The sequence below is a fragment of the Coptis chinensis genome, chromosome 3, assembly GCF_015680905.1.
Source record: "Coptis chinensis isolate HL-2020 chromosome 3, ASM1568090v1, whole genome shotgun sequence".
Lineage (NCBI taxonomy): Eukaryota > Viridiplantae > Streptophyta > Magnoliopsida > Ranunculales > Ranunculaceae > Coptis > Coptis chinensis.
In genome coordinates this window covers 87087580-87111832 of record NC_141458.1, presented here as the reverse complement: position 1 = coordinate 87111832, position 24253 = coordinate 87087580, and the positions used below count along the sequence as shown (strand labels likewise).

Genomic DNA, 24253 nt, shown 5'->3' with positions numbered 1-24253 from the left:
CACATATTGGTGGCCAAATAGAAAAAACTGATTAGAGACAAAAAAGTTAGCGCGCATCTTATTCCTTACATGCATCATAGTCTTGTATCAGGACAGAGTTGTATGGCACTGTATTATACATAGACACATTCAACTACAAAACTTGCGAATTTAGATTGTTGAGTGAAAAAAAGTCAAGCTCAAGCTCAACTGCTGAAAGGACTGTATAGTGAATTTGTTTGATTCAGAGCTTACTATCCCTATTTATTGGGTGAAGAGTGGATTTAGCCATCCATTGCTTTCCCATCGCAACCATCTTCCCAGTATCTTTTCTTGTGATCTCCACCAAAATTGAAGTAAGTTTATCCCTGTGAGTTAAAACCTTGGCTTCAATCTCAACTTCGTCCTAAGGACAAGACCAAAGTATATAAGTCCATTGCCATCAAGAGTGTCAAAGAATGAATGACCAATAATGATGAAATTGCATACAAAAACACAGTATATACTCACTATCATCTGTATGTTCATGTTTTCGGAAGTTTTCCAGTGATTTCTACTAATATATATGTATGTATACTCATTACTCCTACGAAAAACAATGTTGCATTTTATATCTGCTATTATTATAAAAATATGACTCAGTGCTAAACACTAACCAAAAAATGGTGCTAATGAACTTAATTGGGTTGGGTTCTGTCAAGTAAGAAACCTCAATCTTAGCCGTGGATAGGTAAGAAATGTCAAAAGTAACAGACGTTTTGATTTCTCCATGAGACGAGGCTATAGCTGCAGCCCCAAGATCATCGATTAGTGTCGCGATTGCACCAATATGCCAATTTCCATCCTTGTCCTAAAAAACAAACAGAGCTAGATATTGACAGAGTGACAAACAACATTGAAAGCGCGCTAAGTAAATCAGGTCGAACGAAAACAGTCATATTAAGGAAATAGAATGATATGATATTTACAGCTAAAGCTTTGGGTATAAGGAAAGTGCACCGAATCAAACCCTTCTGAGCTGTCACAACCTTAAGACCCTGCAGGCCCAGAGTCTCGATCTCGTAACCAAAGTGACCATGGCTAAGACCTTCCAACCATTTCTTGGTTTGAAATGGAAAACTATCTGGGTTTTTCATTGAAGTGGTTGGAAGTTTTGGAACTGGCTTACTATCAGCTTCTTTCATCCTCTTTTTTCTCCCTAGGAGGAAATATGGAAGAGTTGACGTTGAGGATATTGTTCGATGAATCTAAGTCAATATATGAACTGGTGGTTGGTGCGTGTGGGGACAACTTTCGAGACTAATTCATAGGCCTCATTCTAAGACTTTTTGATGTAGTCTCCCCATGAAATCTGCATGATAAACTTTATAATATAGAATCTTACCAGGCAATACTTGAGAAAGAAAGTCCTTAGCTCAACGCAATTACCCTAGTGGAACTAGTTATGGGTAGACAATTTTGCATAAGCTTTTGAAAAGGCGATGAGAACCCTAATCATCCAGAACACAAACACCACTCTGAGCGAGTGATATTCTCATTCAGGAATATCAAGCACGTGTTCAGCATAGCGGAAATACTATACTACCATGAGCTGCATTCAGAACGACCTACATCATCAGCTCATACCCCCGAGCTACGAGATCGCTCCAGAACAGATTGACTCGCACATCCTCACGCAGAGCGTTCTGATCCTTGACACAGCATATCTTCTAGAAGCAATCATTGCCAAGGCCGTACTTACACATGATGTATCCGCAAATTACGAACCACTGCAACCACTCACCATCATTATAGAATTTCTACCAACACCGTTCCAATACTCCTCAATCTCAACCATACATTTGTGTACACGTGTTGGATAGAGATCCACATTCACCAGCTATAAATACCTCCCATATGAACTACGCTAGACCTGATTCTTCTCTCCCCCCAGAATCGAGAGATAGATATGTAGGCAGTTCGCTTTACAACGAACTCGGTCTTTCCCATTTCCAAATCCAATCTCCTCTCCTATCATATTTGTAAGGGATAACTAAAACGCTTCTTTACATTGGCGCCGTTTGTGGTCTCGATTTCATGAGAAACCACTTCACAAATCCCAAAACCAAGAAACAAAATCCTCAAGCCCATGAAGCATGGCAAGCCTCGAAGCTCAAATCCAGAGTTTGGTAGGTCAGTTAGGTACAATGAACGAACACAATACCCTGCTCAGGCAGGAGAATGTTGCTTTGCGTGCGCAAGTGGACACGCAAAATCCACCAGGTGCCATAGCAGAGGATGGTATCAACGAGGTTAATCAACAGATTAACGAACTGTCACAAAGGATAGACCAAAGTGCAGTTAAGAAAGATGCCACTCAGACCGTTTAAAAGATGCTGAAGACATACCATGCGTCCCCGTTCACTGCTGAGGTACTTAGTAGAGCTTCTCCTCCAGATTTCATTCAGCCACGTTTTCCAATGTATGATGGCAGCACGTGTCCTGGTCAACACATGACACGCTACATTCAAAGTCTTGCGCTCTATTGTGCTCAGGAGTTCGACCATCTCCATTGCCGTTTGTTTATAGTCAGTCTTAAAGATGGCGCGCTCGATTGGTTCTTTTCACTCGAGTCAGACTCGATAAAGAACTTCGAGCAACTCACCGATCTGTTCGCTAGCCAGTACGTCCACAACAGGCGTAAAAAAGCTGATCTCGATTCACTTTTTCAACTCTCCTTAGGCGAAGATGAAACCATTCACGAATTCCTAGGTCGATTCAAAACTGAACTACTTGGCATGGAAAGCGGCCTCAAAGAGTCGTTTGCCACATTGGCATTCTCCATCGCCTACTGAATGCGCAACACAGCGCTGTCCAGATCGCTCATGAAAGAACGACTAGAAACTTTATCTGAGCTGTACGCTCGAGTAGACAAGTTCATCAAGTTACAAGAAGGCCTGAAACGTCATGGCTTAACAGAAGAACAAAAAGTGGCAGCAATATATGATGACCCCCTGCTTCAAAAAAGTGACCCAAACAACAAGGACAAAAGACTGGGAACAGACCAAGCAACAATCGCGAGTTCGCTGTACTCACCTGATCTCCAAGTTACATACTGGACAAAATCAAGCGAGCTGCATATTACTGACCTGATGTACGACAACCAGAGGATCGCCCTGGCAAGCCTTACTATGCCTTTCACCGAGCAAAATGTCATAAGATCGATGAGTGCTGGGGGCTCAAGCACTACCTCCAGGACCTCATCGAATCAGGACATCTCAAGCATTATGCCAATATCGCTTATGGCGACCTGCGCCATAAGCTCATGGCTCGTAGGAAGCGGAGTAGATCTCCACCTCGCCGTACTCGCCAAAGTGTCCAAGCTCGCTCTCGTAGTAGAGGACACCCCAGCGACCGCTCCCGCCATGAGCGCCGTCAGCACTCGTCAGATAGAGATAATGACAGAACAATACACTCCTACCCACCAACAAAATTGCAAACCCTAGTTTGCAAACTACATCCTCTAGCACAGAAGTTTCCAACTAATAGCAACGCCCTCCTCTCCTAAACCTCATTGCTTATACCATCCATCATGCTAGATTTTCCCATCAAAGTTTGCAAGCTAAAGTTGAAAGCACGAGATCGCTTTACCGTGTAATGCTCAATAATGTCAGTTACCCCTATGTGGTATTCACCACTCGCATTTAGTAGATCAAACACCTTAAACAGCCACTAAGTATTACCCACAAACTGGCACAGGGATTTCCAACAGAAGTTCAAAAAGTCACAAGTCAGCTTCGAGAACGGTATCCTCATACCAACCCTCAGCAGCTCCTCGCAGACTATTATCCCGTAGTTCGGTGGTGTGTACGTCTCACTAAACACCTTTACGGTCTTCTCCAGTTCGTGTATCTCCAAGTCGCCCCCTGGATACCGTAAACTTCCCGCAGATCAGTGAAAGCTTTCGTGGCATGTTTATTTACAGCCCTAGGAGGCAACCCACTCGAGGACGACCCTTCATCACGACTTGAAGTACTAGCTATAGCAGCAACAACTTCAGATCGTACTTCCTCCTCCACATCCTCACTCCCAAATCCCTTTGACTCCCCCCCTTTCCTCCTCCATTTCACCACAACTCAGTGACACTTCTCGAATCTCTTCAGATCGAGTATCGTCAGAGTCAGACATGTCACTTTTTCTTAGTGGTTACTAATCCTAGACAAGAAAAGCTAAAGTCGACCTACTAAACGAATGAAACAAGCAAGAATAGAAGAAAAAATAAGATCAACAATGGCGGAAGCACTAACCTGAGGAGTTCTAGTCTCTGCATTTCTGGAAACAAAACAAAAAGTGGCTTTTTGGATCTCCAAAAGTTGGTTTATGCAACCGCCCCTCTAGTTCCCAATGCATTATGATTACAACCTAAGCCCTAGCCCGCACATGTCTACCAAAGACCTGTCTTTTCAAGATTCCGGAAAAAGCAGCGACGCGTTTCCTCACCAACTACTAAGATTCTCTCACGTGCCAGCTATCACCCCACATCAGTTCGTCATACAACACGAGTCGACCTCCATAGTACGGTTGTTATTTCCATTCACGCCAGTCAGCTTCTTCACTCATGCTCAACACGCGCCACCATTTTCTCTCAGCAGATCGCTTCAATGTACAGCACGACCTACTGAGAGGGGGCTACTGTGAGGGAGTGATATTCTCATTTAGGAATATCAAGCACGTGTCTAGCATAGTGAAAATACCACACTTTCCCGAGCTACATTCCGAGCGACCTACATCATCAGCTTATACCCGCGAGCTACGAGATCGCTCAAGAACAGATCGACTCGCACATCCTCACGCAGAGCATTCTGATCCTGGACACAGCATATCTTCTAGAAGCAATCATTGCCAATGCCGTACTTACATATGCTGTCTCCGCAAATTACGAACCACTGCAACTACTCACCATCATTACAGAATTTCTACCAACACCATTCCAATATACTTCTCAATCTCAACCATACATTTGTGTCTGTCAGTACACGTGCTGGATAGAGATCCACATTCACCAGCTATAAATACCTCTCATATGAACTACGCCAGACCTGATTCTTCTCTCCCCCCAGAATCGAGAGATAGATATGTAGGCAGTTCGCTTTACAACGAACTCGGTCTTTCCTATTTCCAAATCCAATCTCCTCTCCTATCATATTGGTAAGGGATAACTAAAACGCTCCTTTACAAGCACGTAACCGTGTCATATTGCCAAGTTTTCGGGTACATCTCCGATTGCTTTTTTAATTAATAATTATATTTATCTAAATACTTCCTGAGCAATCAGACTTTTTTAGTGGGCTTCATCTGTTTTGGTTGCTGCTGCCTGCTGGTAAACTGAAAATGGAGCCATAGCCACAAGGTGTTTTAATCACGTTCATCACACAGGTCTTAACGATGCAGTTGAACATGTCATGTAAGACGACAATACATATGATGTCCAAACCTCTCCATAGAGAAGCAAGGAGGAAATCCTTTTCCTTATTTGAAACTAGGGTATTCTGGTGCCTACGGCCTGTGAGACCTCGAACTCGTCGCCGCCTTCGGCGCAAGGCCAGCCCAATTACTTATTATCCATAAGCCCAATAACATTAATTGGGTCAGCCAATTGTACAATACCATGTCAAATTTGGAGGCCTAATAGTTTATAAGCTAGCCCAACCCAACAATTTATAAGCCCAGCCGCAATTGTTGACTTGTTAGTTGATTTTTAGATAGATCTCATAGTATCGATTGCACTTAACAAAATTGCACAAACCCTCCAAACACTTGGATCTGCCAAGTCATATTTTGGTGATAATGATTACCTACCATTGGATATGGCCTTTTGGGTCCACACTTTCCTATTTTGTTAGATAGATAGATATTTAGAGGCAATGTTATCAGACCCAGCCCGAAAGTCAACCCTGTGAAGAGACTGGGTCATTGGGTTAGTGGTTCAACCAGTAGGTCACTGGTTGGACCAGTAGGTTGATAAGCACCCAAAACTGTAAATATTAAACCCCGAGAGACATAGCACTTTTGTCGTTTATGTGTTTAATAATCATGTAATAATTATATTTTCGTACTTTTGGAGGTTTCCGCATTTAAAATAAATATAACGATAAAACATGCATCAAAGTACGGGAATACTGAAATATTTAAAGTTTCCCACTCAACCCCAGTGAAGCCCAACAAAGCTTGACTAGAGCCAAAGTTTCCAAAAGAACAAAACCAGTGCAGAATGTGTTCACATATAAATAAGTAGTAAACTTCCGAAACTCACATCTGATAAATCTGGGTGGCGATGTTGGCTGGTGAACTGCCAGAGCGACCAGGGCGACAAACTCTACGCAAAGACAAAAAGTTGTAAAAATGCCAAAATCGGCGCTGCCACTAGACATACTAAGTAGACCCACTCTGCGGGCCCAAAAGGCATGACGAGTCAACATATGCAGGTGGCAAGTGATGGTCACAATTTAGTGCCACCTTGCAATGGGAGAAGACACATACTAATTCAAAGCAGGTGGTTTGATTTGAAATTGGCTAAAAAACAAAACCTTAATAAGCAAAAAGACAAAAGCTAAAATTTAAAACAGGTAAAAACAAAACTTTGTTATTCAAAGTTTTGAACGTTTCAATTTGTCTAAATACAAAACTCAATTAATCCTTCTCCAGCCATCCAACCTATATATATATGAGGGGGAGGGATCTTCAAATATTCTCCTTCAGCATTCTATGCTTTAGCTATACATTAGTTTTACTTTAACGTCTGTAGTTTCATTCCAGCACTTAAACTCTGTCATTTTCATTCCAGCAGCTTAAATATTGTAAGTCATTTTACCCTTAATAAAAGTTATTTCTTTTCTAGTTTAATTCCTGTCCTGCATTTATTTTCTTAATGTATACATCAAGTTTTATTATTCCTTCAATGACCATGAGTTAATCCCCCCCTCAGGGGGAGGGTTATGATGCCCGTGTGAGAATCCGGATTGACTCTTTAATACTCTAGAATCACTACTTAGGAATTAGGCATAAATTAGACATCCGGTCCCAAAATGATCGGCGATAAAAGTTAGAGTGCTTGATGCTCGGAAACGGTCGTCGCGGCGACCCCAAAATGTCTAGCGACTCTATGGTGTTAGACAACTCTCCAATTTGTCCAGCTGATGTGGAATCGAGCCAGGAGCTGAAATGATATTCCAGAGATGAAATATTAGTTCAATTCCTTATGCTAGTGCGATGCGGCTCAGAGATGTGGGCATGCGCTAGGGATCAATACTCGACGTCGTCTCCAAACACGAGACGAATTAGAGATGTAGTGATGTGGTAATATAAACTGTTGAAAAATGATTCTTGCATGAGTATGACTAACTCTCTCCCTGTTTCTCTATCTTTGTTTACCTACATATAAATCACCGTAGTAATTTACATTATTTGCATTATCGTTAATTTAATTAAAGCCAACTAAAAAACCGAAAATCCTACTCACCAAAAGTTGTAATTCCAGTTGTGAACCTTTCCGAGCCCTAAGGTTTGGACGATCCCTTACTCGACCTATCCTACCAAACCCACGTGAGTAAGGTAACTTGACTAAAACGTACGACTATACGGACTTTGGACTTGGGACTTTGGTCTTTAGACTTAATTAATCAAGAAAACCAATAAACGTACAATTAAAAGTTTTTATCAAATGGCGCCGCTGCACGCCGAAGGACTCTGGACTTAACGTAATAACTGGAACACATCACGTAAAAACCCCTCCCCTACCTCTTCATTTTTTTTAATTTCCATTTCTTTTACAATACTAACGTATTACGTATTTGTTTGCCCCAACTTTTTCTACTAACAGATATCTGTGAACCAGATCTTGTTTATTTTTATTAGCACAGTTTAAATATTCCGTAGGAACTTGAAGTACTGAACTGACAAAAGAGTCTCGGACGAGACTAAATTAGTAGCGCGCGAGACTAACCTGGAGTATCAACACTCCGGTTTTCAGGTACATGCCACTTTCCTTTTCAGTACTCTTTTGGACTCTCTTGTCCAGTTTATTCAGTAAGTTCACGAGCTCGGGAGTTAGTTCGATCGTGTACGAGGAATCGCGGGACGCCAGGTTTCAAATTCTTAAACTCCTCAAATTTTGTCGAGGATATTATTTGGTTGTTACTATAACCTGTTTTACCTTGCATGTTTGTGTGTTGGCATAAGAACTCTTTGCATATAAATGTGGTTCGTCATTACATCTTCACGTTAACACGATTAATATGATTCGAATATATTTGGATGTATGTGTAGTTTCAAACCACCTGCTTAGAATATTTTTGTATATGTATATTACATCAATTCACGTACGTGGTATTCATTTGCATGAGTTCGTTCTCGACATTCCCCTAGCTCACATATAACTCACATATAGTTGCACGTATAAGTAATATAGATTTGCATGTGTAGACTTTTTGCATAAACTAGTATATGTTATTTAGTTTCTATTTTGACATCTATCGTTTTTAATTGCATGTTTTGTAATCACGTCTTCATAATACATTAATTACGTAAACTAAAAAAAAAAAACCATAATAATTAAAATTTCATCTTAATCATCTTAATAACACCCCACATAATACACCATCATAAATCATCATCTTATTCCATCAGTGCCTAGGAAACTTGAAAAAAATTGAGGTTGTCTAATTAAGGAACGTGCTAGCACGAACAACCTCCCTCAATTCTCTCAGGTGACCTGGCTGCTGGAATATTCACACGTTATCCTAGCTTACCCTGCTTTCGTTAGCAAATGCTCGGGGAAGATGTGCTTCACCTCCCTCCTTCCTTAATTCTAAAACCTCCAGTCATAAATTGTTCCTTATGAGCCTTGAATTAAAATTTGTATTTGTATGAGACTACGGTCTGGTAAACATAAGAAATTAGAACTTATATATCATCGTTGAAAATACAATAAACAACTGCTTATGCTATCTCCTAGACATAGTTCCTCCTCCGTAAACCAACCTCGTCAAACATCTCCGTTGCCGTCATCTCCCTTAATTATGGCCCATGAAAATCCCACAGTCGAGAAACCCCTTTCAGATTTCTATACTGCCTTACAAGAAGGACCTGCCTCCTGTATTAAACTCGATGCTATTGTAGGTGATTTTCGAATTCCGCCAAACATTTTCGGTTTGTTACCTGTTTACCATGGTCTAGACTATGAAAAACCGTACAATCACCTTCGTCGGATGCAACAAGTAGTCACCACTTTCCGCCATCCGACTGTTACCAACGAACAAGTTTTGCTTAGGTTGTTTCCCTTCACCTTAGCTGATAAAGCTTCAATTTGGCTCACAGGCGAAGCGCCGCAATCCATTGACACATGGGCCAAACTCGTACAAGCATTCATGATAAAGTTCTATACTCAGAAGAAAACTACAGAAATGCTTCAAAAGATTCAATTCTTTCGCCAGCACCCCTAGGAATCCTTTTCGGAAGCATGGAGCAGATTTACTGATCTGCTTCTCGAATGTCCCCATCATCAACTCGACACATTTGTATTAGTCTCGTTTCATTCTTTAATGGTCTCTCTGACCATCAAAAGGAAACCTTAGATATCATGAACGGCGGTTGTTTCATGGACAAGGGCGCTACTGAAGCATACACTTTTCTTGAGAAACAGGCTTCACGAAGCACTCATTGGGGAAACACTGATTCTTCCAGATCTTCTAAAGACACTCCTACCAAAGTTACGTCTATGTTCAAGGTCAAACCCGATCCGGAATTAAAAACTCTAATTGAGTCCCTAAACAAAAAGGTCGATGCTCTTTCGGTATAAGTAAATGATCAAAAACCCAAACAGGTCATGGCTGCCAACGCTTCCCCATGTCCTCTTTGCTTAAGTCCTGAGCACGCCGATTCTTATTCTCTTTTGGTATACGAGTGCCCTCCCGAACCTTCTGAAGAGGCTTGTGCTTTCAACATCCCTAATGCACCTTGGCGACAACATCCGAATTTAGCTTGGACGTTCCCTGCCCAACAACAAGCTCCTCCGGGTGTCAACAACGTTTCTTTACGACCACCCGCGAACTACAATTCCTATCATCAAGGAAATCCTCCGCAATTCCAGCAAGGGCAAAGTAATTTTCCCAACAATGCAAATATAGGGTACCAAAACAACCGCAACCTTGTTCCCGCTAATCAAGGATATGACTACCAAAATCAACCCGTAAATAATAACCGTGAACTAGTTCCCCGCCTCGGTGGTACAATCCACGGTACCGATAAAACAAATTGAAACTTTTTGACATACATGAATCAACAGAATCAAATCCTAACTTCTATCCAACAGTCTCTTCAGCTGTTAGCTCATGATAAAAGTCAAAAGGGCGTGTTCCCTGGCCAAGCAGTTCCAAACCCTAAGCCTACAAACACTGCCTTTGAACTCAACAATGCACCAGGATCTAGTAATCCAAGCCAGGGTGAGGTAAATGCCATTACCACTCTTCGTTCTGGCCGAACCATCGACAATAAAATACGTATGCCAAACGAGAATCGACGGAAACCACGGCTGACATCCTTCCAACTACTACCTCGCAACCTATAACGGACGAAGTTGTGCCTCCAATTCTACACCCACGTCCCTAGGGAAGGACGTCACTGATCCTTATGTGTGATTCCACCCAAAAGCTCCGTTCCCTACCCGTTTGGTAAAGAACAAACGTGACAAACATTTCGATGAGATCCGTGAAACCTTCAAAAATTTGACCATAAACTTACCTTTCCTAGATGCGCTTAAGCATTTACCCAAGCATGCCAAGTTTTTGAAGGACATGTGCACCACCAAACGACGTTCGAATGTTCCTCAACAAGCGTTCCTCACTGAGCAATTTCCCTCGATCACCACTACTAATGGTGTGGTAAAGTACAAGGACCCAAGTCGACCAACTGTACCATGTACGTTGGGCGACAAGTATACCGCTACCGCACTTTTAGACCTAGGTGCCAGTGTTAACCTACTTCCCTACTACTTATTTAAGTAGTTAGGTTTTCATGAATTAAAACCTACCAATATGACTCTGGAACTCGCGGATCGCTCCATCAAGTACCCAAAGGGCATAGTAGAGAATGTCATAGTCAAGGTCCAAGATTTTTACTACCCAGTTGATTTTGTCATTCTAGATATTGAAGTGGCCTGTGACTCCATTCCTATCATCTTGAGATGTCCTTTTCTTGCAACTGCTAACGCTCTCATAAAATGTCGGGACGGTTCAATGACATTGTCTTTCGGGAACCTTTACATTTAACTCAACGTATTCAAATTAATGAAACAATTTCCCGATCCTATAATGGAGGGCGAGATTAGTTTGGTTGATAGTCTGGAACATGATTATTTCACAAACTCTTTTCCCCCAGACGAGATACACCAATTTCTTTCTTTTGATAATCCTGAGTTTGACGATGACTCGTACATAAAGGATGTCCACGCATTATTAGAGTCGGTACCACTATTTGACTCTACTGCTGCGTTGCAAACTGATTCAGAAGAACCGAATTCGCTTTTTCCATTGAACAGATGATCCCTCACGAATCCTTGATCCCCAATCCTCCAACTCCGGATTTAAAACCTCTACCCTCTGATTTGAAGTACGTGCATCTCGATCTCGATGGTAGTCACCCTATAATAATTTCTGCTCACTTGACTACCGATGAAGAGGCACGTTTGATTCATATCATTCGTGAACACCGCTCCGTTATCGGATGGTCCTTAGATGATATTAAGGGAATAGACCCTAGCATATACACGCATCGCATACATCTCGATGACGGCACAAAGACATTGCGAGAACCACAACGCCGCCTTAATCCCGCCATGAAGGAAGTGGTGAGAGAGGAAGTTTTATGTTTACTTGATGCGGGTATCATATACCCTATCTCTGATAGTGATTTGGTTAGTCCTATCCACGTTGTTCCCAAAAATTCCGGCATTCAAGTTGTACAAAATGAAAATGGTGAGTGCATCTCCACTCGCATTCCATTAAAATGGAGAATTTGCATTGACTATCGCAAACTTAATGCCATAACACGTAAAGATCACTTCCCTCTCCCATTCATTGACTAAATGCTAGAACATTTAGCCGGTCATGCTTACTACTGTTTTCTTGATGGCTATTCCGGATACTTCCAAATTGTCATTGATCCCGCCGATCAAGAAAAGACAACTTTCACGTGTCCCTTTAGAACCTTTGCATACAGACGAATGCCTTTTGGTCTTTGTAATGCCCCAGGCACCTTCCAACGCTGCATGCTTTACATTTTTAGTGATATGGTGGAACGTTATATGAAAGTCATCATGGACGATTTTTCCATCTACGGAAATTCCTTTGACGACTGCCTATCCAACCTTTCTAAAGTATTAATGTGTTGCGAAGAGGAAAATTTGGTACTCAATTGGGAGAAGTGTCATTTCATGGTTACCAAAAGACTTGTTCTAGGTCATATTGTTTCGAAAGACGGGATAGAGGTTGATAAAGCTAAAATTGTTAAAATTGCTTCGCTACCTTTTCCACGTACAGTTCGTGATATCCGTGCCTTTTTAGGCCATGCTGGGTTTTATAGGAGATTCATTCAGGATTTTTACTAAAGTTGCTCGACCTTTAACCAATCTCCTGCTTAAGGATGCAGTATTCAACTTCAATTTCAATTGCAAACAAGCTTTTGATACTCTAAAAACCGCTCTGACTATCGCTCCTATCATTCAACCCCCTGATTGGTCCCAACCATTCAAACTAATGTGTGACACTAGCGATTTTGCTATTGGCGCCGTACTAGGCCAACGACGTGATGAAACCCATTGTCATTTACTACGCTAGTAAATGACAATGGGTTTGTCATCACGAATGACGCTCAACATAATTATATAACAACTGAGAAAGAGTTCCTAGTTGTTGTCTATGCCTTGGATAAGTTTCGCCCTTACCTAGTTGGAACATCCACCATCGTATATACTGACAATGCCGCACTTTGGTACTTACTTGTGAAAAAGGACGCAAAACAACGATTGTTCCGCTGGATCCTTCTCTTGCAAGAATTCACCCTGGAAATCAAAGACAAGAAAGGAACCGAAAATGTCGTGGCTAACCATTTATCAAGGCTGGTTGGTGACATTGATAGTGATTCTGAAGCCATCTGTGATTCCTTCCCAGACGAATATTTGTACTCTATTTTCTCATCTCCATGGTACGCGGATATCGTTAACTACCTAGTTACTGAGGAAGTTCCTTCCTCTTGGTCACGTCCTGATCATAAAAAGTTCTTATCCACTGTAAAATATTATTTTTGGGATGACCCCTACCTCTTTAAGTATTGTTTTGACCAACTCATTCGTCGCTGCATTCCCGATTGGGAGCACACCGACGTATTATCCTTTTGCCATGAACAATCTTGCGGAGGTCATTTCAGTGGAAAGAAAACTACGGCCAAGGTATTACAATGTGGTTTTTACTGGCCTACCCTTTTTCGCGATGCACACGAACATTGCATAGCTTGCATTCGTTGTCAGCACCTAGGTCGAATTACCAAACGAAATATGATGCCCCTAAATCCTATCTTGATTGTGGAAATTTTTGATGTTTGGGGCATTGATTTTATGGGACCTTTCCCTATTTTTCAAGGTTTTCTATACATTTTAGTCACTATAGACTATGTGTCCAAATGGTTTGAGGCACTCACATGTCACTCAAATGACCATAAGACTGTCGTGAAATTTGTTAAAGAAAATATTTTCTCTCGTTTTGGTGTCCCCAAAGCTATCATCAGTGATGGGGGTACACATTTTTGTAATAAAATTTTTGGGTTTTTAATGAAGAAATATGGAGTTACTTATAAGGTTGCTACTCTATATCACCTACAAACGAGTGGCCAAGTGGAAGTCTCTAACAGAGAGATAAAGTCCATTCTGGAGAAAACTGTTAACCCATCAAGAAAGGACTGGTCTTTTCGCTTATCGGATGCCTTGTGGGCATACCGAACAACATTTAAGACACCTATAGGGATGTCTCCTTACCGCATTGTTTTTGGAAAACCTTATCATCTGCCAGTTGAACTTGAGTATCGTGCCCTTTAGGCCATCAAAAGCCTCAATTACAATATCATCGAGGCAGGCGAGAAGCGAAAACTGCAATTAAATGACCTTGAGGAGATTCAGAGTGATGCTTATGATCTCTCGAAATCCTACAAAGCTAATATGAAAAAGTGTGCGACAAAACACATTTTGGCGTAAGGATTTTAAAATTGGCCAAAAGTTTTTTTGTACAACCCGTCAGTTACACATTTTTCCCCCGTAAATTGAAAACACGATGGTCTGGTCCTTTCATTGTGTCAGCTGTGAAACATTATGGGGCAATCTCTTTGCTTAATCCACAAGATAACAACGAATTTTAAGTCAATGGACAACGCCTAAAATATTACCACGAATTACGCTCACCAGATGTTGAACAGACTCTTCTTCAGGATCCGGTCTACACAGACTAGATGTTTCGTTTGGCATACTCAATCTTGTTTCTATAGAGGGTACACCATTTTGGTAGCCGGGCCATCTTCTATCTTATGATCTCCATAGTTCTTTGAAGTGTGTGGTTGCAAGCGCCGGAACCTTAGTCCACGGAAACTCTATTTTAGAACTGAGTATAAATGTCTTCTGCAACACGAGCAAACGTGCTTTTCGATAAACGATGGGTACCTAAAATTTCACCTCCTTCCTTCTCTTCCCTTTTCTACTCTCTACCTTGTGAACTTCAGCTAATCATTTGGTGTAAGTCTCACTCATCATGAATAGGGAATGGTCGTAGTACTTTTGCTCGTAAACGACGTGCGCGAAGGATGGGCTGGTGTATGCATTGTCAAACACCCTTCTGTCTAGGTCTTGACTTCCTATCTGATACTAGCCAGTTTAAGGTATACTTTTGTTTGACACCAGCTGCGCAGGATAATCTTCGTCGCCGCGCTGTTTCTCCCACAGGTTGGGATTCATCTTGAGAATCTAACGTTAAAAGACTCGATTCGTCTTGAGAATCTGACGTTAAAAGACTCGACTCGTCTTGAGGATCTGACGTTAAAAGACTCACCTTGTAGATATATTTATATTCTTGCCTTTTCCCTTTGCATTAAGTTTTGCACATGAGATTCGTGTCCAACCTCAGATGTCACATACTTGGAACATAAACGGGCAATGGATTCCACCAGACCTACCCTAGAATTGGTTACTTTGAGTTCCCTTGGGGCAGTTTGAGGATAGCCGTATGTAATAAGGGCAATTTTATTAGACCGTAGCACGCACGGTCCAAGATGGTACCGTCTTGCCCCTAACCCCATAATACATAAAGGTAAAGCCATAGTCTGGCTAGATTGGGTTCGCTCTAGAGCCGACATGACAGTTGTCTATGATTTAAGATGGTGACTCTTTTGGACATCCAGTGTTCTTCATGTATATCTCCCTTGTATATAAATAAAACCCTTGTTCATTAATAAAACACTTTCCTTCTTTTCAAAAACTCTTGTGACCTTTGAGAATGACTCATACAATTGGATAGCATTTTTCGTGCCGATCATTTCGATATCTCATTCATCCAATTCGGAGTCCAAACGAGTCGTGGGTAAGCGTTTAGCTTTTTTAGGCTTAAATCGGGTTTTTGGCTTGATTTGGGCTTGGGAATTTTTTTGGCCCAACCAAAATATCGAAATCTCGGGCCCTTTAAACCCGACCACACATGTCACCATCACTCATTTCGTCTTCCCTAATTTCCGGATCTTGCCCCCTCTCGTTTAAGTCTCGCACGAGACAGGCCCACGCTAAATCCAGGTCTCGCGCGAGACTCTTACAGCTCCGACCACAATTCCCTTCCGTCAACAAGTCCCATTTCTTCCCCTCATCATTAATCAATAGCCAGCCTCTCCCTAAGACCAGTGATGGCCGGAAATAAGCGTATTTGTGTGGAGAATTTTTTTAGAAATTTATTTGAAAACGGAATGTTTGCTCCATTCTTTGATAATGAAATTCACTCTAGAGGATGAGAGTACTTGTTATATGCTAATGGAGGGCTTTATTCCAAGGATTTGGTGATGAAATTCTACGACAATGGGAGCTTTAATGGCGACCATTTTTGGGTTACCGTCGAGGGTGTGCGCCACGAAGTCACACCTGTTTTGCTCTCTAGGATCACGGGCATTCCTCCTCGTCGACCACGCGTTCGACTTCGGCAGAAGCGGTCCGGTGTACCCACGGACTTTACGACCTAATGCTCGACACGCTTAATCGAGGGAGAGTACAACATAGACGGAAAATGCGCCGTATCGGTACCGATCGCGATGGAACCGGTTAGGTTGTGACTCAATGGTGGGGGCCGAACGCGTCATTGGCACCTCAAAGCCCCGGACATCAACAAGACCTTCCTCCACCTTCTCTCGGATCCTCCAGAGGCGAAAGGGTAACTTTTGCATCGTTACCTTTTTTTTTGATATTATTACACATGCCACTCTTAGATCAGCCCCTCTTGCTGTTCTGGTAACGCAAGTTATGATTACCTTGGGTTTTTTGTCCGCCACCCCGCTACTCCCTATACCACAATATGAGAATATGCTTGTCTTCAAGAAATGCATACTGGACCCTTGGGAACCCACAGCACCTAGGGCTGCCGAGCACGCTAGCGTAGGCTCATCTCACCCACCCTACTTTGATGAGACTGCCATGAGTAAGATGACCCAACCCATAGATGCCTTACGTGCTGTGAACAGTGGTTTGAGAGACATGTACACTCGCCAGGTATCGATGAGACGTACCTTGGGCGAGTTAAGGACAGATATGACCACTCGCCACGAGTCGATGACAGACAGCATGGGCGAATTCCAGCAGGAAATGAGAGCTTCCATGACTGCATTTCAGGACCATATGCTTATTCGCGGAACCGGTTCCAAATATGTTCATGGTGAGCCAAAGATCGGTTCGTGCTCGGTGATGGATACTCACGGGGGTGATATCCGGGAGCGATTAGCCTCCACGGGAGCTCGTCTTGCCGACGGCGTCCGCCACAGACTCCCCGGTTCTTCTTCTGTAGCCCCCGAGGATTCTTCTGCAGCTCCTGAGGATCATCAGTAGCTAGTTTATTTTTCCAGTCTTGTATAATATTTATGTCAAATATTTGATTTACGTGTTTGCATTTCCACCTTAATAGTAGGTTATTTCCTAAAAATTTCTGCCTGGATATATTAGTTATATATAATATTATATTATATAGGTAGGAACATATATAATAATATTAGTAATAATAATTTATATACATATATATATAAATATATATACATATATATTTTAGATGTCACACTTAACAGCAAACTTTATCGTAAACTAACGTTTTATTAAATGGTTTACGGTCATGAAAACGCACAAAAAAAAAAACGGTCAGAAAACGGTCATGAAATCGCATCTAAAAATGGTCAGAAAACGACAATTTTCTTTCTATAAATAAGTTCAACACTTCCTCCACATTCACTCATTTCATATTCTTCACTCTCCACTTCTTATTCTAAAAATCGTTTTTAGTCTGCTCCAAATTTCAAGCTTCATGGATGCACTAGAAAAGTTCGAGCAGCGGCAAATTGAATATGCTACTCAAGTCTTCATGCTTGTTTATTTCATTATAGTAATGTTGTTAATGTGGCATATAGTTCTATCTAATATTTAGGTTTGTATTTCATTCCCCGTATCATTATGTTGTGTTTCCATACCGTTGTACGTTCTTACATCTTATTGTGATAGTATATCTACATTTTCCTTGTCCTTCTACTTATGCTAGTTTTTTTTTTTAAAAAAAATTAAAAAAATGGGCACTCCTTGTCACATGCCCCATTCTTCTCATCCACACTACATCCACTTTTGCGCATATCTTAGAAGATACACGTGGTCTAATTACCCTGTGACACCTCGATCCGTATCTTTTACATTTTCGGATTGGTGCCTATTTATAACAAGGATAGACACCTCAAAAATCTAACTTCCCTTTTTCCAAAAAAATTTTTCTTCACCACTCTATCTTTAATGGCCCTCACTCGAAGTTTCGTGCCCAAGCAAAATTTTATGGAAAATTTCCAAAATGGTCTTTTTCATCCCTTTTTTGACACAGAAATATTACGACGAGGATGGTACCCTCTTTTACATCATAAGCAGGCTTTTTATTCTAGAGAATTGGTCTTGTTGTTCTATAAAAGCAGTTATTTCCAAAACGGGCAATTCTTTTGTCCGTGCTAACGGATCTTGGCGTGAATTGACTATGGAAATCATCTCTTAGGTACTTCAAATTCCTATTACAAACCAAGGAGTACACCTTCGGGATTCACCTTTTCGACAATATCGTATCCGATGTTTGAAACTATCCTTTTACTGGCCGAATACAACCGAAAAACCGTATTGTTTTATCAGCGATCTTTGCAAAAGAACCAATTATCTATGATCCAATGGGTAGCTCATAATGTGCTCGGCACGTCTAAGACTTCCGAAATAACCAAACCCCTCCTCCATCTACTCAGGGTCTTACAGAGTAACTGCAATGATTTTTGCATTATTAAATTTCTCTGGAACGCGATCGCACGTGCCAAGAAAAAGGCAGCTCCTTTACCAACCATTGTGACACTTATCATGATACGTTGGGGTTTTTCTAGTACTTCTCCTCATACACCTATTCAAACAGCTAACATTCTTACCATTCACTAAGTATGTAGGAACAGATTCTGGAACCCCGACATTGCAAAGAACAATGTCGGTGCAGAAACCGACGAAGATTGTTCCGCCGACAACATCTTCAATGAAAATGCATTATGGAACGTATTTAATCCCATGGAAGGCCTTCGTTTAATTCAACAAGGACTGATGACATTATTCAAATGTCAGAACATTATCATCACCAGTCTTCTTGAATTTCATGACCTGTGGACAATAAACGAAGAGGAACAAGCACAATTCTTGCACAGCCATAACCAGTTCTTGGCAAATCACACTCTCATAATGGAGAACCACGCTGAGATTTACCAAACAGAAAGCGAAATGTTGCAACGGGCTGTTGCACGGATTGACGACATAGAAAATCTTATAAATGGATCCCTCCCACAAAAGGATCCTCACCGTTACTTGGGCCCATGACACCATTTAAATTTTGCAATTTTATGTTCTTTGTTATTTTCTTTTTAGTTTTTAATTATAGTGAAATTTTCCTATGGTAATTTGTTTTTACTTAATCATTCTCATCTTATTCTAATATTTATTAATATTTGTCTACAGGTGGCATTTTTCTTTGTACGTCTTCTACTATGGCAGCCCCAAAGATAATTCCAGAACAATCCTTCAATTCGTTGCTGAATTCTCTTGTGTATGGACATCTCTTTAGAGATTTCATCACATGAGTTGGTTGGAACTCCCTTATTCTACACCCGGAGCAAACATATTCCCCAGGTTTGGCAACTTATTTTTATGATCACATGGAAGATCTACCTGCTATACAGGGTTTCCCTTTGAATGGATTTACAATATGTATTGGTAACACCCGACACTCTTTTTACGAGCCAACAGTTGCTATGGCTCTAGACCTTCCTCCTCTTTAGCCAGACCTCCCCATTCAATACATGATAGAGAATGACTTTAATGACTATTCTAGGGAAGATTTTGCTGCCGGTATGGCGATGGCATTGCCCACGCCGATGAACGTGTCGGTAAGGCGGCCGATGGCCAGACTTCACTATTCCACTAGCCAGTATGACCATGAATGTTGGAACTGCCATGTTATTTATTCTTCTGAACATCATGGGGGATTGACATTTTTCCACTGCATCAAAGTCAGCTTGTAAGACATTCCATGCCTTGGCCCAGCAACATACCGCCTTTGACATTACAGACCTAGTAATTGAGAATCTTAAGAGGGCTCGGTCTTTTCGGCAGCACTATATCACCCTGCCAGTTACAGCATGCAGGATAGTGAGGACGTACTTCCCGCAGTTTGCGGCCACCTTTCAGGACTGGGTAAAGGTCGACTCTATGTGTCCAACAAGCAAGATAATTCGTTCTTTGCGATTTAAGATATGGCGACGCCCTGCAAGGTATCTAAAGAAAGTTCCTTCTTTCCCTAATGATGATAAAATTATAGCTCATCTGGACAATGCAAAGAAGAGGAAGTGGAGCGAAGTCTGGAAAGCTATGATAAATTGGCGTGATGTAAATAAATGACATTTCTACAGAGATGAAGCAAGGATGGACCATCCCCCAGTTCAAGGTTGGGGCAATGTGAGTTGATGCATGTACATATTTGTTTTACGTTTTGATGTGAAATAAATAAATAACCTAACAGTGTGCTTCTACTTTTATGATGTATAATATATAGTGTGTTACAATAAATTTCTGTGGAAGATGTCAGCTATATTTTTGCTCAAGCTTCTCAGGTATACTCTTTCTTCCTCTTAACACTTTGAGGACACATCATCCGACTGTTTGGGGGGTGGTGAGAACCTTTCGCAAAAATTAGGCAGGCATAGTTGTATATAGTTTACTTGATGTCTAAATAAACGTATTTAGTGACAAATTCTTGTTTCCCTTTCTATGATGAAAAATATTTAGAAATCTCACCCTAGCATCAGAATTAGGACTTGTTCTTAGAAACTTAATTTAATACGTATGCAATAGTTTTTACATCTTTTCATGAGCATTCATGTACTAACTATCATTAAATGTACACAGCAGTAAGTTTATGAGACCCACTGTTAGACAACTTAGTTTCCATATCCTGTAAGAATCTAACCAAAAGCCTCAAAATGTGTGATATATGAGTAATGACACAGAGGAGTAGTTCTTCCGAATAGAGAAGTTCACACGTCTCCTTATTTGATCACTACCCAAATCTTATGCGAGAATTTAGGCCTTCTTTGGATCGATATAGCTAAAAATTCACACCTGTAAAAAAAATTTACCACTAATCGCTCCACTGAACCTTTCATTAATCCTTTCTACTTCACCAAAAAAATCATTATCCATCTATTAACCACAAATAAATAAGCCTACTTAGATGATGAGTATGAGAAATAGGATGAAGTGCAGAAAAATGAAGAGAAAAACCTTGTCACAAATCAAAATCGGGTTACTGTTTTTTGAAGAAAAGAAAAAGAAAAAAAATAGAAATATGTTTCCAAAAATCAAAAGAAATATCAAGGTTAGAATTCCCCCCAAAAATCAAATCAAAAGGGAATACAAAAGCTTGAAAAATCCAAGTATGGAAACCCATGTTAGAAGCAAGAAAGAAAATAAGGATTCTCTAGTATAAATATCTCGAAGACCTTATTCTCTCATACTTATCATTTTTGAATTTTCCATTCCAGTTTCTTCTACACTACCTCCTAAGCCCTATAACACCTAATAAAGATCTCTAGCTCAATTAGGAGTAGGATAGTGTGACAATAAGTAGTAGTTGTGACTTCTCGACCTCTACTCCTTTGACTGTCATTGAGTATGTGAGAAAACGTGTGCCCACTACATACTGGAGATAGCAAAACTTGAGTGGAAAAATAAGAGAGAAATTGTGTTTCGACACATACTTGTGAGAACCTATTTAAGGACGCTATCCAAAGGATCCAGAAACGGCCCTGCTCGTACATTTTATTATAAGATCACTGCATGCATGCTCATACGTAGATGTTTTGATTATTGTATGTATATTAACTTGAAATTCGAAAGAATTAAATCCTTGTTTCCCCCGCTAGTGAGATGTCTAGATACCTGAGATTAATTAAGGAAACAAGCCTTTGATAATCGAAGTCGTTGTAATATAAATGAAGTTTGTGAGTATCTTCTCGGAAAACTCTCATGAGGCTATAACTTCGTCCACTAGGGAATTCCTAGTGGTTCAAGGCTTGTTGCATACGGTCAATGCAACCGCGACTTTGAAAATGAGATTTAGCTTAGGACAACACATTTTTTACCACTTATCATTTTAATGTCTTTTCTTTGCTTGAGGACAAGCAAAATGCTGTTTGGGGGTGGTGTGATAAGCACCCAAAACTATAAATATTAAACCCCGAGAGACATAGCATTTTGGTCGTTTATGTGTTTAATAATCATGTAATAATTATATTTTTGTACTTTTGCAGGTTTCCGCATTTAAAATGAATATAATGATAAAACATGCATCGAAGTACGGGAATACTGGAATATTTGAAGTTTCCCACTCAACCCCAATGAAGCCCAACAAAGCCTGACTAGAGCCGAAGTTTCCAAAAGAACAAAACCAGTGCAGAATGGGTCCACATATAAAGAAGTAGTAAACTTCCGAAGCTCACATCTGATAAATCTGGGTGCCGACGTTGGCTAGTGAACTGCCAGAGCGACAAACTCTACGCAAAGACAGAAAGTTGTAAAAACGCCAAAATCGGTGCCGCCACTGGACATACTAAGTGGACCCACTCTGCGGGCCCAAAAAGCATGACGAGTCAGCATATGCAGGTGGCAAGTGATGGTCACAATTTAGTGCCACCTTGCAATGGGAGAAGACACGTACCAATTCAAAGCAGGTGGTTTGAATTGAAATTAGCTAAAAAACAAAACCTTAATAAGCAAAAAGACAAAAGCTAAAATTTAAAACAGGTAAAAACAAAACTTTGTTATTCAAAGTTTTGAACGTTTCAATTTGGCTAAAGACAAAACTCAATTAATCCTTCTCCAACCATCCAACCTATATATATAAGGTGTTTCTTCGATATTCTTCTCCTTCAGCATTCTATGCTTTAGCTATATATATATTAGTTTTACTTTAACGTCTGTAGTTTCATTCCAGCACTTAAACTCTGCCATTTTCATTCCAACAGCTTAAATACTGTAAGTCATTTTACCCTTAATAACAGTCATTTCTTTTCTAGTTTAATTTATGTCCTGCATTTATTTACTTAATGTATACATCAAGTTTTATTAATCCTTCAATGACCATGAGCTAATCCCCCCCTCAGGGGGAGGGTTATGCTGCCCGTGTGAGAATCCAGATTGACTCTTTAATACTTTAGAATCACTACTTAGGAATTAGGCATAGATTAGACATCCGGTCCCAAAATGATTGAGACTGTATAAAATTTGGAGTCTTGATGCTCGGTAAACGATCTCTATAGCGACCAAAAAATGTCTCGCGACGACTCTATGGTGTTAGAGCGACTCTCCAATTTGTCCAAATGATGTGGAATTGAGCGAGAGCTGAAATGATATTCCGGAGATGAAATATTAGTTCAATTCCTTATGCTAGTGCGATCTTGGCTCGAGAGATGTGGGCATGCGCTAGGGATCAATACTCAACGTCGTCTCCAAACACGAGACGAATTAGAGATGTAGTGATGTGGTAATATAAACTGTTGAAAAATGATTCTTGCATGAGTATGACTAACTCTCTCCCTGTTTCTCTATCTTTGTTTACCTACATATAAATCACCGTAGTAATTTACATTATTTGCATTACCGTTAATTTAATTAAAACCAACTAAAAAACCTAAAATTCTACTCACAAAAAGTTGTAATTCCAGTTGTGAACCTTTCCGAGCCCTAAGGTTTTGACAATCTTTTACTCGACCTATCTTACCAAACCCACGTGAGTAAAGTAACTTGACTAAAACGTACGACTATACGGACTTTGGACTTGGGACTTTGGTCTCCGGACTTCGGACTTCGGACTGTGGACCTCGGACTTAATTAATCAAGAAAACCAATAAACGTGAAATAGCGTTTTTATCATGGGTCATTGCTTGGTCCGCCATAAATATATATACAATGTACTTGTTTAATTTTTATAGCAAAAGTTGATATTGTAGCCTAGTGGAATGTTGTCTATTAGTGATTTTGGAGGTCCTCTTGTCTTTAAAAATTTTGTAGATATATTAAAAATTAACTTCAAACACAAACACAAAAAGTGAATTGGCACATTGGCGAGCCTCTACATCAATGACTTATTGACCCATGGTTCGAGCCCTCCCTCCTACCGAATTTATTTTTCAAAGTTAAAAATTTCTCATGAACTGGTTCGGTTAAAACCACTCCGATTTAATAAAAAACCCGAACCAGCCGGTTTTACTGGGTTAATTGTTGAAACCATCCACTTAATGACCCAACCCAGTTTGGAGACCGGGTCATCGGTTTATTGGGTCAAACCACCGAGCCGGGTCTAATAACAATGTTTAGAGGGTTAAGACAGACCCACACCGGTTATATTGAAAG

At 40.6% G+C, this 24253-nt stretch overlaps 1 protein-coding gene across 2 annotated transcripts; it reads right to left on the bottom strand.

The window, feature by feature from the left end:
* Positions 1 to 31: 31 nt before the first annotated feature.
* LOC147511371 (Thioesterase superfamily protein) lies at positions 32 to 1309 on the bottom strand. Of its 2 annotated transcripts, none has more exons than XM_086603090.1 (3): positions 948 to 1309; positions 689 to 829; positions 32 to 385 (listed from the first exon to the last, which is right to left on the bottom strand). In XM_086603090.1, the coding sequence occupies exons 1-3, from the start codon at positions 1161 to 1163 to the stop codon at positions 224 to 226; spliced, it is 519 nt and encodes a 172-aa protein (XP_086459216.1). In that variant the 5' UTR covers positions 1164 to 1309; the 3' UTR covers positions 32 to 223. The 2 variants fall into 2 exon arrangements, with proteins under 2 accessions (XP_086459216.1, XP_086459217.1); XM_086603091.1 differs by having other exon boundaries at positions 636 to 829; positions 948 to 1274.
* Between the last annotated feature and the right edge of the window lie 22944 nt (positions 1310 to 24253).

Bases quoted from the DNA above. Each gene is read 5' to 3' on its own strand.
- LOC147511371 (XM_086603090.1), bottom strand. From the start codon at position 1,163: ATGAAAGAAGCTGATAGTAAGCCAGTTCCAAAACTTCCAACCACTTCA. The intron at 830-947 runs GTAAATATCATA...TTTGTTTTTTAG, and splicing joins TTATACCCAAAGCTTTAGCT to GACAAGGATGGAAATTGGCA. The intron at 386-688 runs GTTTCTTACTTG...TCTTGTCCTTAG, and splicing joins TATCCACGGCTAAGATTGAG to GACGAAGTTGAGATTGAAGC.